General features: G+C 37.2%; 1 protein-coding gene across 1 annotated transcript in view; it reads right to left on the minus strand.

Annotated features, from left to right (window-relative positions):
- Positions 1-15,728, minus strand: part of ITPR2 (inositol 1,4,5-trisphosphate receptor type 2) — a 523,041-nt gene that overhangs the window by 299,944 nt on the left and 207,369 nt on the right. The window contains exons 23-26 of the mRNA XM_049882682.1: positions 12,552-12,681; positions 9,927-9,984; positions 7,724-7,889; positions 6,734-6,907 (exon numbers count right to left, since the gene is read on the minus strand). Of these exons, the coding sequence (XP_049738639.1) occupies positions 6,734-6,907; positions 7,724-7,889; positions 9,927-9,984; positions 12,552-12,681 (528 nt within the window). The remainder of the gene's footprint in view (positions 1-6,733; positions 6,908-7,723; positions 7,890-9,926; positions 9,985-12,551; positions 12,682-15,728) is intronic.

The following is a 15,728-nucleotide window of genomic DNA, read 5'->3' on the forward strand; positions in this document are numbered from 1 at the left end:
CCTGAAAGGTTGGTGGTTCAAACCCACCGAGGAAATCCCTGGGAGAAAGACCCGGCAATCTGCTTCCATAAAGATTACAGCCAAGAAAATCCTATGTGGCAGTTCTAGTCTGTCACATGGGGTCCTTATAAGTCAAAACAACTCAATAGCACATAACAAGAACAACAATAAACTGGAAGAGGAAGTGAAATGGTTAATAAACAAAAGAAAACAAGCTCAAGCTCATTAGGAATGCGGCAAAATAAAAATCACAACAGAGGTAAAACATCAAATGTGCCTGATTATCAAAAATAAAAAAGTGAGAAAACCAGCATTCAAGTGGACAGGGAGCTACTGACACGCTCCTACAATGCTGGGGGTAGTGTCACTTGGTCTTGGGCAAACAACTGGCACTGCCTGGTAAGGCAGAATGTACTACGCGTTCTACACCTGAGGGCATACTCTGAAGAGCCTTTTGCACATGCGCATCAGGTGACACAAAGGAATTTTCGTAGCAGTATTGCTTTTAATAGCAGAAAATAATCAAGACCAGAAAGAACCCAAATGTCCAATAAAATGGATAAACGTGCATAAATTGAATAATATATATTAAAAAAAATTAATGAATTACAGTTATACATCAAAAAAGATAGACAACAAGGACATATCCAAAACAGACTACCTGAAATACCTTTCATAGATTTTAGAATTACAGACATATGTGTTACAATCATTAAGAAAAGCAAGAGGTGGATTAACTTAAATTCACAACACTGTTTTCTTCTAGGAGACAGGGAGGGACTCCAGGGGCTTAAAATGACTGGTAATATTCTATTTCTCATCCTATACGTTAATTTTAATAGGATGTGCTACCTGAGAAGGTCGTGAATTCTCCGTTGCAGAAGTCTGTTATTCTTTAAGAAATAGCTTACTTAGATGAGACAGTTCAAGAAATACAAATATCACATAAGGAATTGGACTTAATTATCCTTACAAATCCCTTTTAACACCAAAATCTGGTAATTCCTAAACCACCATAATAAACAGGACAATGGGCAGCTCATAAAAACAAATACTAATTATACCAACCATTAACTGAATACTGATTTTGGCAGACACTGTTGATTGCTACCAACATTGTTTTTTCATTCTTTCTCACCAGCTGGTGCCAATTTTGTTCCGCATTCTGTCCTTCCCCCATGAAAGTCACGGGAAGGTATCATAGCTTGAGGGATATATTTTATTAAGGCTAAAATAATCCTATGGCCCGTTCGTTTAGAGGTAAACATGTGACCCTGTTTTGGCCAAGAAGATACGAGGTAAAGTCTACTGAGTGATGTCTAGGAAAGGGTTCCTTTCCCCTAAACAGGAGCCCCAGGAAGGCATAGATATTCTTTCTTGGTGCTGTGCATAGATATGACGTCTAGGATGGCTGCTGCCATGTGCCATGAGGCAACCATAAAAAGGACTAGCCTCAGAAGTAAGCCCATGCAAAAGACAGGTGATGTAGCACTTCTGTTTTTAATAATTACAGCTTAAACTATCCAGAAATTTTTAGTTCTTAAAAGGGACTTGAGGAAGCTACCCAGAGTTACCAAAAAGTTTCTTCCATCTAACAAGATATTCTGGTAATTTTCTAGTTTTGTCTTCTTGGTTCAATAGAAATATTTCAAAGTGGTATGTGACCACTGGATGCAGAGTCTGGGTTTCTCTATAATAAATCCCTTTGCCAAATGCAGGAGTTGCAGACTTGCGACCAGCAAGAGTAAAGCAAAACTATGGGGAGCATTTTCCTATAGGAGTTCAGTCTTGAGGAAAGTGTCAGGGCTTTGGGCCGGTTCTGCCCAGTTCGGTCCAGTTCAGTCATGGCTGAGGGAGTGTCACTGGAACAGGCTCAAATTTTTAAGGTTACGGTAAACCAGAAAGATAGCCGGAACGGGAAAACTTAATCTCCCTTTTAGAGAACAAGGGCAGCATACACATTGCATAGCAACCAAATCTCTTGCCCTCAGATTTTGAGCAGTCTGAAGTACAGGTGGCCCACTGGAAAGATGGCAGCTGACCACGTCACTTCGATGTATGTCGCTCCCCTCTTCCGAGGCTCCTATTTCAGGGCTTTGACCTGTAATTTTTCCCATTCTGGTTACCACACCAAATCTGCCAAATTATAAAACTTTGGATGTGTTTCTGTTTCACTTCCTCGGCCATGACTGAAACGGTCTGAACCGATTCAAAGCCCTGGTGTCAATGCAGGAATTGGACTCTTCGGAGGGTTACAGTGTCTCCTGACAGGTCCTACCAGCCACTTTTGGGCAATAATGTTGGCATTACTTGAGGTGGCAGGCAGGATACCCACTTTCTGATGTATTTGGGTGAGTAGCTGAGCTAAGAGGAGGTTGGATGTTTCGAAGGGAAACAAGGAACTCTTGGTTCAACTGAAGACTTCATTGGGGAACCAAAAACTTAAAAAAAATAATCTCTTGGACACTGAGCCACAAACTGTCCCTGAAAAGTATGCATCTTTTCCAGCAAAATCTTACTGGGGGTTATGTTATCGAGTAATGAACTGAGATAAATACTTTAGATGTGTTATTTAATGGCATACTTTACTAGAAATCTGAAGACCTGCAGCAGATTTAAAATTCCAACTCTTGCTACCACTTTTTAAGAGATTGTGAAATTAATCAAAATGCACATGAATCAAGTTTTATATACTGTCTGATGGATAGATGAGTTTGTTCATTATGCCATTTCTTTCTTTGGATTCTCAGGCATGGTTTGGCAATGCAAGAACTCTGTAACAGTAACAAATTCAATAAAAAGTAAATATATGGGGGGAAAAAAAAAGAAGTAAGCCCATGGATCCATGATGATAGCATTGAGGTTATGAATTAATTAAAGCTGGAGCCTTACTTCTAGACTCCTTGGTAAATAATATGTCATCTTATTGTTTATATTCTCATGTTGCTTATATGTTCCTACTGAGGTCATGTCAACCGAAACGTTTACCATATGTACAAAGTTTACTCATTTAATCCTCAAAACAATCTTATGAGGTAAGAAGCATTAGTTGTGTCCACTTTATAGACAATAAAAATAAAATCTAGAGAATGAAAATTAGTTGCCCAAAGTCACACACCTAATTAATGGCCAATTCTGGGGTGCTTATAACCACCTATGCAGTGTAATTTCTATGCTGCATATCATTAACTGGCATTGAGCATTCATTATCAACCCCTTATGTTCCCTTTGTATCACAGGATCTGGTTTCCCAGATTCCCCTGAAGCTGAAGTTCTAATTCAGTTCAGGTCTTGACAATGAGATTAACCTTTGTAGAATTTGGAAGCCAGAAGGAACATGAAAAGTCATCTTCCTAAGGCTGTGAGTGCTAAAAAGAAAAGCCCAACAAATGTGAATGTCTCCAGTGGACTCCATGTTCCATTATCACATGCTCTGAAGGTCTGAGTCAGTGATGGCAGCAGCATCAGTGGCAACAGCAGTCTAAGCAGCTCCTTGACCTCTGAATCACAGCTATGATTGACCTTTGTTGTGGATCGAGTTGTGTCCCCCAAAAATGTGTGTCAACTTGGCTAGGCCATGATTCCATATATTGTATGATTGTCCACTATTTTGTCATCTGATATGATTTTCCTGTGTGTTATAAATCCTACCTCTATGATGTTAATGAAGCAAGATTAGAGGCAGTTAGTGAGGCAGGACTCAATCTACAAGATTTAGGTTGTATCTTAAATCAATCTCTTTTGAGATATAAAAGAGAGAAGCAAACAGAGAGACAAGGGGACTTCATATCACCAAGAAAGAAGTGACAAGAACAGCGCAACCTTTGGACTTGGGGTCCCTGTGCTGAGAAGCTCCTAGACCAGGGGAAGATTGATGACAAGGACCTTCCCCTAGAACCAACAGAGAGAAAGCCTGCCCCTGGATCTGGCACCCTGCATTTGGACTTCTAGCTTCCTAAGCTATGAGAAAATAAGTACCTGTTTGTTAAAGCCATCCACTTGTGGTATTTCCACTATAGCTGCCCTAGATAACCAAGACAACCTCGAAAACAGTAGTCTAATGGCAGCCTCCAAACTACACTCCTCCAGACTTTTCATTGCATTCCTTGTTATTAAATCCCTTCCTTGTATTAAATCCCTTTAATAAAATTTAACTCTTCATATTAAATCATATCCCTCTTGATGTACCTACAATGACTATAATTTCCTGAACTAATAAAAACTGAACTCGACAAATAAATACATGGCACGTCAACTGACTTACATTTATCAGATGCCCAAAGAAAAACAGTAATGTAATGCAGTTTTATCTTTGCGTATGTGTGTGTGGTAAAAATATGTAATAAAACTTTTGCCACTTCAACCCTTTTACGTGTACAATTCAGTGACATTAATTATGTTCACCAAGTTGTGCAACCATCAGCAGTTTTATCTTTAAGATATATGCAAACTACTTGTCATTTTTATTTTTAGGATATACAATCAAAGTACTCGTTTATCTTTCTTCCATAAATACAAACAATTTATTAAACTTCTAAGAGGATGCCATGGATATGGCTTCTTTCTTACACCTTCTCCCTTGATAGGGACATGATAGGGCCTCTTTCTTATACCTTCTTCCCTTAGCTATTAGGAACTTCAACTGTAAACAAGAGATTTACAACCTTCATGGAACATCTCACCTATACTCTTAGGTGGGGCAAATTTTTACAGAGTATAATGCATCTCTCCTAAAGTTTAGGACTGCTCTGTATTTGTGAAAAAAGAATGAAAATTTTCTGAAAGGGGCAGCAACTTATATTTATGCTCTAGAATATATGTAAAATATGTATTTTCAAAATGATGAGGTAGTCTAACCTGTGAACACATAATACATCTATTAACATCTTCACATACCATGTCAGAAGACACAATCTTACGTTAAAGAGCCTGAAACTGATTATCAAAAAGACCAAGATTCAAATCTCAGTTGAGTCACATAGAGCTGACTGACATTAAAAAAGTCTCTTGGGTTCTCTGAGCTTCAGTTCATCTGATGTTTACGACTATCTCCAAATCTTATTGTAACATTTAAAAAGAGAAAGCACATGTGCAAATGTCTAAGACCTGGTGTATTAGTAAATAAATGTTACATTTTCTCTCATTTCCTAAGTATGGAATAATTATATTCTCCCCTCCTAAAAAAATTGGTTATAAAAAATGTAAAAATTCTACATTCTACTATCATACATTATAAAATCACAGAAAAATTTCCTAAAAGATTAAGTCAAACCTTGCGTGCAGTTAAGTGGTAATTAGTCCTGAGACAAGTAGCAAGTAGTAGCCCACTAGTTAAACTTCCCTTTTGGAACTTTTCAGCACTTTGATCACGCTAATTATTTCCTGCTCTGACATCACTGTCCACACCAGAATATTTTGTATACTCCAACAAACACAAAAGCTGGGGTAGGTAAACCTCTAAAAAGTCACATTCTGAGAGTTTAAAAAAAAACTAAAACACTAAACAGATATTTAAGAAACTATGTATTACCAATTATGACTTTGGTACTTACTGATTGCTTATCTAAGCATGACCATTAAAATACAGTTTAAAAGAAAACAACAAACATATGAGTTTAATGAAATGTGAAACCAGAAACTAATTAACCCACTGAAGACTAAAAACAAAAAAAAGATTTAGGATCGCCACTTGACCACCCCTTAGGTCGAACATAGTTTTTTGGTATTTCTGTGTTGGCATATTACCCTTCCATTTAGACATTTTTTTTTAATATTGTATAACTAAAAACCCACTGCCGTCGAGTCAATTCCAACTCACACTGACCATACAGGACAATGTAGAACTGCCCGATAGGGTTCCCAAGGAGCACCTGGTGGATTTGAACAGCCAACCTTTTGGTTAGCAGCCATAGCTCTTAACCAGCAACTTTAAGCCCCTGGAGGCCCTCCCTATCTCCCAGAGGAAAACACTATTACGAATTTAAGTTAATCGTCTCCTTGCTTTTCTTAATGGTTTTACCACATATGTCTGTATTTCTAAAACATCTGGAATACATGAAAAATATTTCAGTTAGTCTGTTTTGTATATGTTTTTGTCATCCACCCTTGTTGATGTATAACTGCAATTCATTAATTTTCTCTAATATATATTATTCCATTTATGAACATGTTTATCCATTTAACCGTTTATCCATTTTACTGGACATTTGGGTTCTTCCCAGTTTTAGTTTATTTTTTACTATTAAAAGCAATACTACTATGAAAATTCTTTTACGTCGTCTGATGTGCATATACAAAAGACTCTTCAGATATGTACTTAGGTGGAAAACATGTAGTAAATTCAGATTTACCAGACAATGGCAACTGTTTTCCAATAAATAACCCCGGTGAATGATGACAACTAAATTCACCTCTATCCACAAATCTCAGCTTAAGCCTCTCTCCTTTTTCCTCCTTCCCACTCCCTCCTATTGTCCTGATTCCTGGAATATAAAATTTACAGTGGAAGGGAGAGAAAGTTAAAAATTAGACAGATGAGGTAAGCAGCGGTAGAAATGAAAGAGAATTACCCAAAGTACAGATTTATGGAGTTAACTGACTTGGCAAATGAATATTTTATGCTCTCTTGCTCAAAACAAAGTTTTTCTTTATAAATAATTATAGGGCATACAGTTACATATGTGATTTAAAAGATATTGTTTGGATTATTTCAAAATAGATCTTGAAAACCAACCTCAATTGGCTCCTCACCACCTTTTACTTGATTTTCACCCATTTCTCCATTCTCATAACTGCTGCTTTTCTCAACCCACAGCTCAGATTTTTCTACAGTCAGTCGAAGCTGGTCTAGATCTGCCTTGATTTGTTTGTAGTTATCTACATCTTGATTGGACACCAGTAATTGCACCTGAAAACAGAAGAATTTCAACCTTTATTTATGGAATTTCTTTTATTCCTGTTTCCTTTATGTCTGAATTCTCAAATCTTTAAATGTATTTGTCTCTTTGTTGAGGTTTAATAGCTCTATAAAATTTATGAATATTTTAGATGTGTATTACCTATGAAAATTTACAAGGAACTATCTGTGAACCCTGACCAATATATTCTTGTGTTAGAGAGGATTAAAAAAAAAAAAAAGTGAAGCCTAGTAAAACTTCACAGTGTACTTTAAGCTAAAAGATATCCCAGCCCTAATGTCACTGCGAAAGTTAATTTTCTGAGATTGTTTGGAAAGAGGTAGAAACATAAAAATAAGTGGAAAAAAAAAACAGATAGCTACAATCTAATCTATGATATAAATTTTTTCATTATAATTTTTATATATTATGATATATAGTCATGTATATTTACATGACTAACCTAACCTAATTATTTCACATTCTTTAATATATTCATGAAAAAACTTTTTAATGAAGATCAATGTTCTATTAAGTGAAATAAATATTAGTGAGACACATGTAAGCACATAAAGAAAAAAAGCACATAGGTATTTACTAATTAATAGTCTAAAGATTGATGTCTTATTCAAAGATCAAAATGAAAAATATGACATCCATAACAGTTACCTTCTTTTGGATTTATGCATCTTTCAATCACAAAACATTTCACCCCAGCAAAAGTCACATATTCTCATTAACATTGCAGCCATAAAGCCAGGTTGGATGTTATAAACAGCATTTTCAGAGCTGCTTCTATGGAACCTTTGAGGGCTTCTCCATCTTACCTGTTTAAATGCCTGTAAAACTTCTGCTCTCTGGCTGAAGTGCTTGAAAAGCAGCTGCAGAGCTCCTGATAGCAAAGGAGGGTAGTCATGCATGATCAGATGGATGAGTACCCGTAAAAACGTCCTGCCACCTTCATCATCAAGTTGAACTGGATTTTTTTCCTTTCTATAAAGCCAAAAATAGTTCTGAAGTAACTTGTATTTATATAACACCTATTCTTAAATGACTAAAACTGTGTATAGGCTCTCAGAGTTCTATCACTTTTTCCCAATTTAGAAAGTTAAAAAGGAAAACATTTTTACTTTTTCTCCTCATTTAACTGATGGAAAAAAAAAGCCTTGTGTTTGTCCTTGAAAGCATGGATAACCAACTGCTCAGTTTGCCTGAGGCTGAGGGGATTTCCAAGATGGGGGACTTTCAGTGCTTCAACTGGGAGAGTCCTGGGAAAACTGGAATGAGTTGGTGAGGAATTCAAATCAGTCCAAAAGCATTTATTGACAAGCAGGGTCACCCACGGTGAACAAGTTTCAGCAGATCCTCCAAACTAAGATAGACTAGAAAAAAAGGCCTAGTAATCTATTACCTGAAATTAGCCAATGAAAACCTTTGACATTGTCCAACTCACTTGATTTGGACACATCAGCAGGAAAGACCAGTCACTAGAGGGGGACATCAAATTTGTGAAGGAGAGAGCCAGTGAGGACAAGGGAGACCTTCGGTGAGATGGGTTGGCAAAATAGCCATAATATGAACTAAAAAAAAAATAGCCATAATATGAACTGGAACACGTCAACAATTGTGAGGATGACACAGGAATGGGCAACATTTTGTTCTGTTGTACATAAGGTCTCCATGAGTCAGAGCCAACTCGAAGGCAGCTAACACCACCAGTAGACAACTGATTTTCCCCAGAGCCCTAGTGGCCTCCACATGACAGGTTGGGAGGGGCAAGGGAAGGACTGCGCACTCCACTCACACTCAAATCATCACCAAAGAAGCTCTATGTTTCCTATATTGGGACTCTGAGTAAGATTCCAATAAAATAAAAAGTCCACTTATTTTAAGGTGAAAATCATACACTGGTTCATTTTCTCTTCCTAGAAATAACGAAAATTCTTGAAGAGGAAAACACATCAAATATTATATGATCTCACTAACATGAAGTGCACAGAATAAGCAAATATATGAAGATCAGGGTTTACTAATGGTTATCAGGGTCAGGAGGGAGAGAGGTTAGGAGGAACTATTGTTTAGGAAGCACCGAGTTTTTGTTTATGGGAAAGGAAAATTTTGGCAAAGGATAGTGATGATGGTAGCACAACATGACTGATGTAATTGATCTCACTGAATTGTATATGTGAAAAATGTTTAATTGGCAAGTGTTGTGTTATCTATACTTTTAAAGCAAAAAAAAAAAAAAAAATCTGGCACTACATATAAAGCAAAGCTAAACCAAATGTTTACTAGAGATAAAAATCCTTTTTAGTTCCCTTAATTCTTGGTTCTTGTTTGTCTGTCTACCAAAAAGAACACTGCAACAAAACATTTAGTATAGATTATTTTTTAAGGTTTTCATGTCAGAATCTGTAATAAAATGTCCTCCTAGAAACTCAATAATCTTTACTTTGGATACTTACTGCTTTTACTTTTTCTTTTTGACTGCTACTAGTTTCATTTGTGAAAAGAAAAAAACAGCTTAAGAAAATAAATGGTAGGGTTCCTGATAGCATAAGAGGGTATTCACGACAGCGGCTATTTTTTTTTCTTTAATAATGGATACTTCCATGGGCAGAAAATAGCTTTATTTCTCACATACAAAGTTAATGATAACATTAAAAGAAGTTACTTTCTTATCTCCAATTTCTAAGATGTAGGGAAGCAATGTTTTGCAAGATGCAGTGATATTTATACCAGAGGAGTTAAAGGGCTGCCATTATTTGAGGAAAGAAAAGCAAAGAATTCAAGGAAAATTCAATACACTGACTTTATCTCTCTTTTCCTTTTTTATGTGACCTAAAGAGGAATTATGCTTTCTTCTCTACAGTAAATTAGCAGCTTCATTTCTGGAAGAAATTGTGTTGGCAACAATAGAGCATTGAAAAATAAACAGATACAGGGAGGTGAACAGTAGCAAAGTATCAATAAAATTCTAAGTAAAATCTTATTCACCTGTAAGAGAAAGATATATAAATGTTACTGTACCTTCCAGCAAACATAGTTTCTGCCTGAGCTGCAATTTCATCTATATCAGGAACAATAGCTGCAAAGATAAATGGTAAAACTCACTTTGTATCTTATCCTATATAGATAGGAGTTACAATATTTATATTAAGTTGACCTGAAATATTCTTTTGTCTTAAATTCTTTACACCACCGAAAGTTAAAAGTTCTCTAAAAATCACAATACAGTTCTACTTAGACATCAACATTTTAAATTGAAGTTTACATTTTCTAATATATATATTGTTATAGTCAAAGATACACTTAAAAGATCAAGAAGTACCGTTTACAAGTGTATATATACATAAAGTATATATACTTCATGTGTGTACATATAAGTATCCCTGGCGGCAGAGTGGTTAAGAGCTCAGGCTGCTAACCAAAAGCTAGGCAGTTCAAATCTACAAGCTGCTCCTTAGAAACCCTGTGTGGCAGTTCTACTCTGTCCTATAGGGTGGCTATGAGTTGGGATTGCCTTGATGGCAACAGGTTTGGTTTTTCTGGGTTTTTTTTTTTTTTTAATATATATATATAAGTGTAAATATATTATATAAATATGTAATAATTTAAATGGGTGATGACATAGAAGGGTACTTTTTTTAAAGAATCAAAATATGCCTATAATAGACCTTATTACTATATAGTATTTCCAAAGAACACAATCTTTTACCTAAACTTACCACTATAATGTCATACCTTCTTCTTTCAGAGGGAGGTGGATTGTTTAATTTTTTTTCTATTTCAAGTAATCATGTCTCCTTACTCTTCCCTAACACTAACATTTTGAAGATACTCTTACCAGGATAACATATTTAAATGATAAAAACACTTTTTTTTTTTTGGTCACTTCCAAAGCATAAAAAGAAAACAGCAAGATATGGGGGAAAAAAATTCTCCCTAGAAAGGTATCTCTTCTGGAAACAAACATCTCTTCTGGTACAAAACATCAGGTAAATCAGAGAGGACTGTCTTTTGGGGTGTACCTAGACATTTCCTCTCGTACTTTACTGACACTTAGAGCTCATGTTTCCAGAAGTCAGGCTTCTGGGAGCCAATAATTTTTATGCTACTGTCAGTGCAACCACTAGCAAGATTTTCTGGTTCTGCCATATCATTCCTGGAAATAGCACTTTGGGGTTCTACACTTCTGGGAAGCATAAAAACAACACTGTTGCAAATGTGCCAAAAGTGACTTCTCGCTCAGGCAAGCTTAACTCTCGTCTGTGGAGGCATAGAGCCTTAGCGATAGCTCTAATGATTCCGACAGTGGGCAATGAGATCCATGGATATGAGGCATCCATATTAACTACACAATTACCATTACTGAATCATTCCTGTCACACTGATTAATGGAAAAAGAAGAGGAGGGTTCACGACATTGACCTGATGATCAGAGATGGTTTCATATCCGTATACAAACCTGTCCGGGTTGGGGGAGGGGGGTGGAGGGGTACTCTGTTAACTGGCTAAGTCTTTAATAAGACATAGCTTCCACCCTGCCACGAATGGCCCAATCTATCCTGAAAATGGCCTTTTAATGTTTGTTAGTTTTCATAATGTTCTTTCTATAGCCACAAAATGTTTACAATCATTTTTATACCCCCTCGTTATGCTTCAACACGCAGAGATAGAATGGGTTCATTCTGACAGTTTTTAAATGTGAAAATTGCAACACTCCCAGTTTACAATCATACAAAGTAAAAAAAGGTAAAAAAAAAAAAATGAAACCAACATCCACATCTGGGCCTATAGGGAATGCCATGTCTTTATTCTCTCTCGAGCTGGGTCATGGATTCCTACAGAACACTTTTCCTTCTGACAGGTGCATTTCACACCGCTCTTTGATCCAAGCAGAGAAATTTCCCTGGAATTTCCACCAAAACAGCAGTCTGATTAAAAAGATTCAGACTCTAAAGTTAGAGAGACTTCAGCAAGAATCCCTGCTGCACTATATTCCTGACCTTCAGCAAGTAGCTTAGCCCCTCTAACCTTGGTTTTCTCATCTGTAAAATGGCACAATAAAAAGTATCTCTACCTCATAGAGAGTTGTGAAGATTACAAAAGAAAATGGATTCAAGGGATTTGGCACCAAGTAACGACCAATAACTTCTCTGTCATTGTAGGCAAGTTATTTAATGGTCTGTGTGTTTTTTCATGTCATTGGTGAAGATTATTTTTACATTTTTCTGTCATAGAAGTACAAGCAGTCCCCGGGTCCTGAACAAGATACATTCCTAACTGTGTCTTTGGAAGTCTTTAAGTCAATTTCATCAGTGAGTCAGAACAGGTGCATATGGTTCTTATTTAGCCTTACTTTGGTGCAAGAAAATGCTGGGAGCCTTTTCCCTGATTTAAAAGCTGCACCTGCAGCAAGTGAAGATGATTGTGATGAATTTGTTGCAAGGAAGAGTTGGTTCAACTGTTTCAAAGTGAGGGCAAATTTACGTAACATTAAAGGGCAAGTATGAGTGGTCCATAAACCAGACGTTCGTAACCTGGGAACTGCCTGTACTATTGTGTTTTAAATTAAGAAAGGAAAGATACTTTCAAATTCTCAGAAGAACAAGATACAAAGAGTAAATGCTGTCACAATAATAAAGGTGATACCTGATGGTAGTAATGTATCCGGGGAGCCATTGGCAGACATTTCAGCATTTTCATTGTTCTCTCCGAATTCCTTCTTATATATTGACAGCATATATGAGATCCTATAGTCTAGTCTGACGCTCAGGATAAACTACAAGAAACATTAAAAACAATGTACTTTCATTCAGATATATTTTAAAATGTTAATTCTTTACAGGACACCAAGAACATAACTATCAATATTTAAAATGAACTAGTTAGAAACTTTACTGGTAACTTAGTTGCATGCGCGCTCAGCAGCCTTAAGACTAAGGTAAGCTATGCTTTTCCCCTAGTCAGTGTCAGTAAAAATCCAAAGCAGTGTTTGGGAAACAAAAAAACTTGACTCCCCACAATGGCTCTCTGAAAATTCCAGGTAGAGATATATGGGACTGGATGATACAATTTCACTAAACACGTTGCAATTTCTCCTGGCTCTGGGAGGAGAATGCTGGAGCTGTGCCTCCGCTTCCCCGCCCCCCCCCCCCCCCCCCCCCGCCCCATGCACAGAGAGGCCAAGTCTTCAGCTGCGTAGTGTTGATCCCAGCTGTGCCGCCGTCAGGCCTGGAGTGAGGCTACAAGGGAGCAGCTTAAGTAATAACACCTATATACCACTGATTTCCTCATTGGTGCTTATTTTTTCTTGGGTTTGTGTTGTCCTTATTCTCATTAATCAATTTATTGACAGCAACTCAGTGCCAAATAAAACTCCCTACTAGGAAACACCAACCAAAAAAAAAAACCAAACCCACTACAGTTAAGTTGATTCTGACTCACAGTGACCCTATAGGACAGGTACAACTGTCCCACTGGGTTTCCAAGGCTGTAGATCCTTATGGAAGCAGACTGCCACATCTTTCTCCCATGGAGTGACTAACGGGTTCTAACTGCTGACCTCTTTTTTTTTTTTTTTTGATTAGCAGCCAAGCCCTTTAACCACTGTGCCACCAGGGCTCCTTGAGAGATACAACAGGGAATGCAAAACATGAAACCCACTGCCCTCAAAAAGCTAATAATCAAGTTGGGAGAACAAAATATAGCTTTGTCAAAATGATTAGGAAACTATCAAGGGGCTAAATCACATGGTACAGAATACAATGGAGACCAGAAAAGTTAATATATGCTATAGATTTCTGAACTGAGAAGGCAAACAGTAGAGGAGCAGTATTACATAGGGTTACCTTCCATTCCAGTTTGCCTGAGATAGTCCCTGTTTAACATTTTGTCCCAACATAATTATTAATAGTGCCTCCTACACTCTCAAAAGAGACTCATAAGGACAATAAATGACATGGTCACCCAAGTTTTAGGAAAATTTGTACAGCGTGGTACCCTCTAACCTTCTGTTTCACTGTCTATGACGCCGTTGCATCATTCATCCTTCCCTCCCTTCTTTCTCTCTCCGTCCTCACCCTTGCTCTCTCTTTTTCTCTCTCTCAAACTCTGTTCCAACAGCATTGGAATGCTAGCAGTCTCTCTCATGCTTCCTCACATTTGTTCAGTATCCCCTTTTCTTTGTACATTCTTCTCCTTTACTACGAAATAACTTTAGAAATATCCTCCAAGGTACAATTGAAATCCATTTTTAAATTAAGCTTTGCCTGGTTCCCTAGTCCAAGTCCCTTTTTCTCCTTTTTGCCCACCCAACACATTATTTAGGACCAATCATGTCCCAGACTATACAACAGTTAAATGCATCTGTTTGCCATCTCTCTCTCTTTCTTTCTCTCTCCCACCCCCAACTCCCTCTCTCCTCTGCTAGACCTTTATGCTCCTTACAGGCTGGAAACAAGCTCCACGTCAGCTCTCTTCAATTAAATTCAACAAACATTTGTTAAATCAGGTACTGAGGGAGGTGCCAAGGGTACAAAGCAGATGCCAAGGATGTAAGTCCTGCCTTTGAAGAGTTTACAGACTAAAGAAGACAAACACCAAAGAGACTATTTTAGTAAACTGTGGTGAGCACTGCAGCACATATTGGTTGAACTGATTCTAGTTAATAAGAGTTTTAAACACAGGAGAGACATTGTGGGAAAAGAGGAGGAAGAAACGGTCACTGGATTTAGTAGCCTTGAGCACAAGAAATGGAGCAGAAATCAGATTGCAGGTGCTTAAAAAATAAGTTTGTTTTTTCAACCTATGTAAAAAATAAAGAAAAATAATGATAAAATACAAATTAATAAAATATTTATTAACTTTTAGTTGAAGATGAGTACTCATAGAGTTGTATTTTATAAATATAACCAATAAAATCTTTCATTTCCTAGTATGTGTAATTATGAAAAATAAATGGATGGCAGAAGGCAAGAAGGAAAGGGGACAGTAAAAGGGAGAGAGGTTGAGAGAGAGAGAAACTTTTGAAGAAGAGATACACAAAGTAATGGAAAAATGAGAGGAAGACAGAGAGGAAGTACAGCTGGTAGAAAGCACAGAGTGTGGCTCCAGAGAGATGCTTGAAGAGATGTTCTCAGAAGAAACATATTTAAAGCCAGCACATGGGAACACAGGCACAGTGAAAGTGACCCAGTCACAGGGACACAGAAATCAGAGAGCAAGCAGAGGTTTAAGGAGAAACACATAAAGAGCCCAAAAGAAGCAGTAAACTGAGACAGCCATAGACTGCCCTGTCATACTGTCTCCAGCTCATCATTTTTTATTCAGCTGTTAGAGGTTGTTTTGAAAAATGCTGCTTTTCTGTAACTGTGGGCTAAAATAAGGTCACACGGCTGAGAGGCTGTCCCATGAGGAGGATGACATGTAGCCAGGGGCTCATTAGGTTCACGGACCAGGCGATTGCTGTTTCTCAGTCTGAGAACAGGAAAACTTTAAGTGATTTTTCAGGGTCATGAACACAGTGTCAGGAGGACTGCCACTATTTCTCAGGATCCAGCCTTCTGAATTCCTGAAGGAACTGTGAAACCTTTAATGATTATAAATCTAATTACTTTAAATGAAAATGTACAGACCCTTTCAAGACTACTAACCGACTTCTGGTAGCTCAGTCTACATTAAATTGTGATAAAAGACTTAGTAAACTGTATCCAGAATCTTAATAAATCCTTGAAAACTTCAGGTCCCGTTCTCCAAATCTAGAATAAATGCTATAATTAAGGTATCATAAGCTACTCTCCAAACTTTAAAAAAAAAAAAATGCTAAGA

Source organism: Elephas maximus, chromosome 4 (assembly GCF_024166365.1).
Source record: "Elephas maximus indicus isolate mEleMax1 chromosome 4, mEleMax1 primary haplotype, whole genome shotgun sequence".
In the NCBI taxonomy this organism is placed as follows: domain Eukaryota; kingdom Metazoa; phylum Chordata; class Mammalia; order Proboscidea; family Elephantidae; genus Elephas; species Elephas maximus.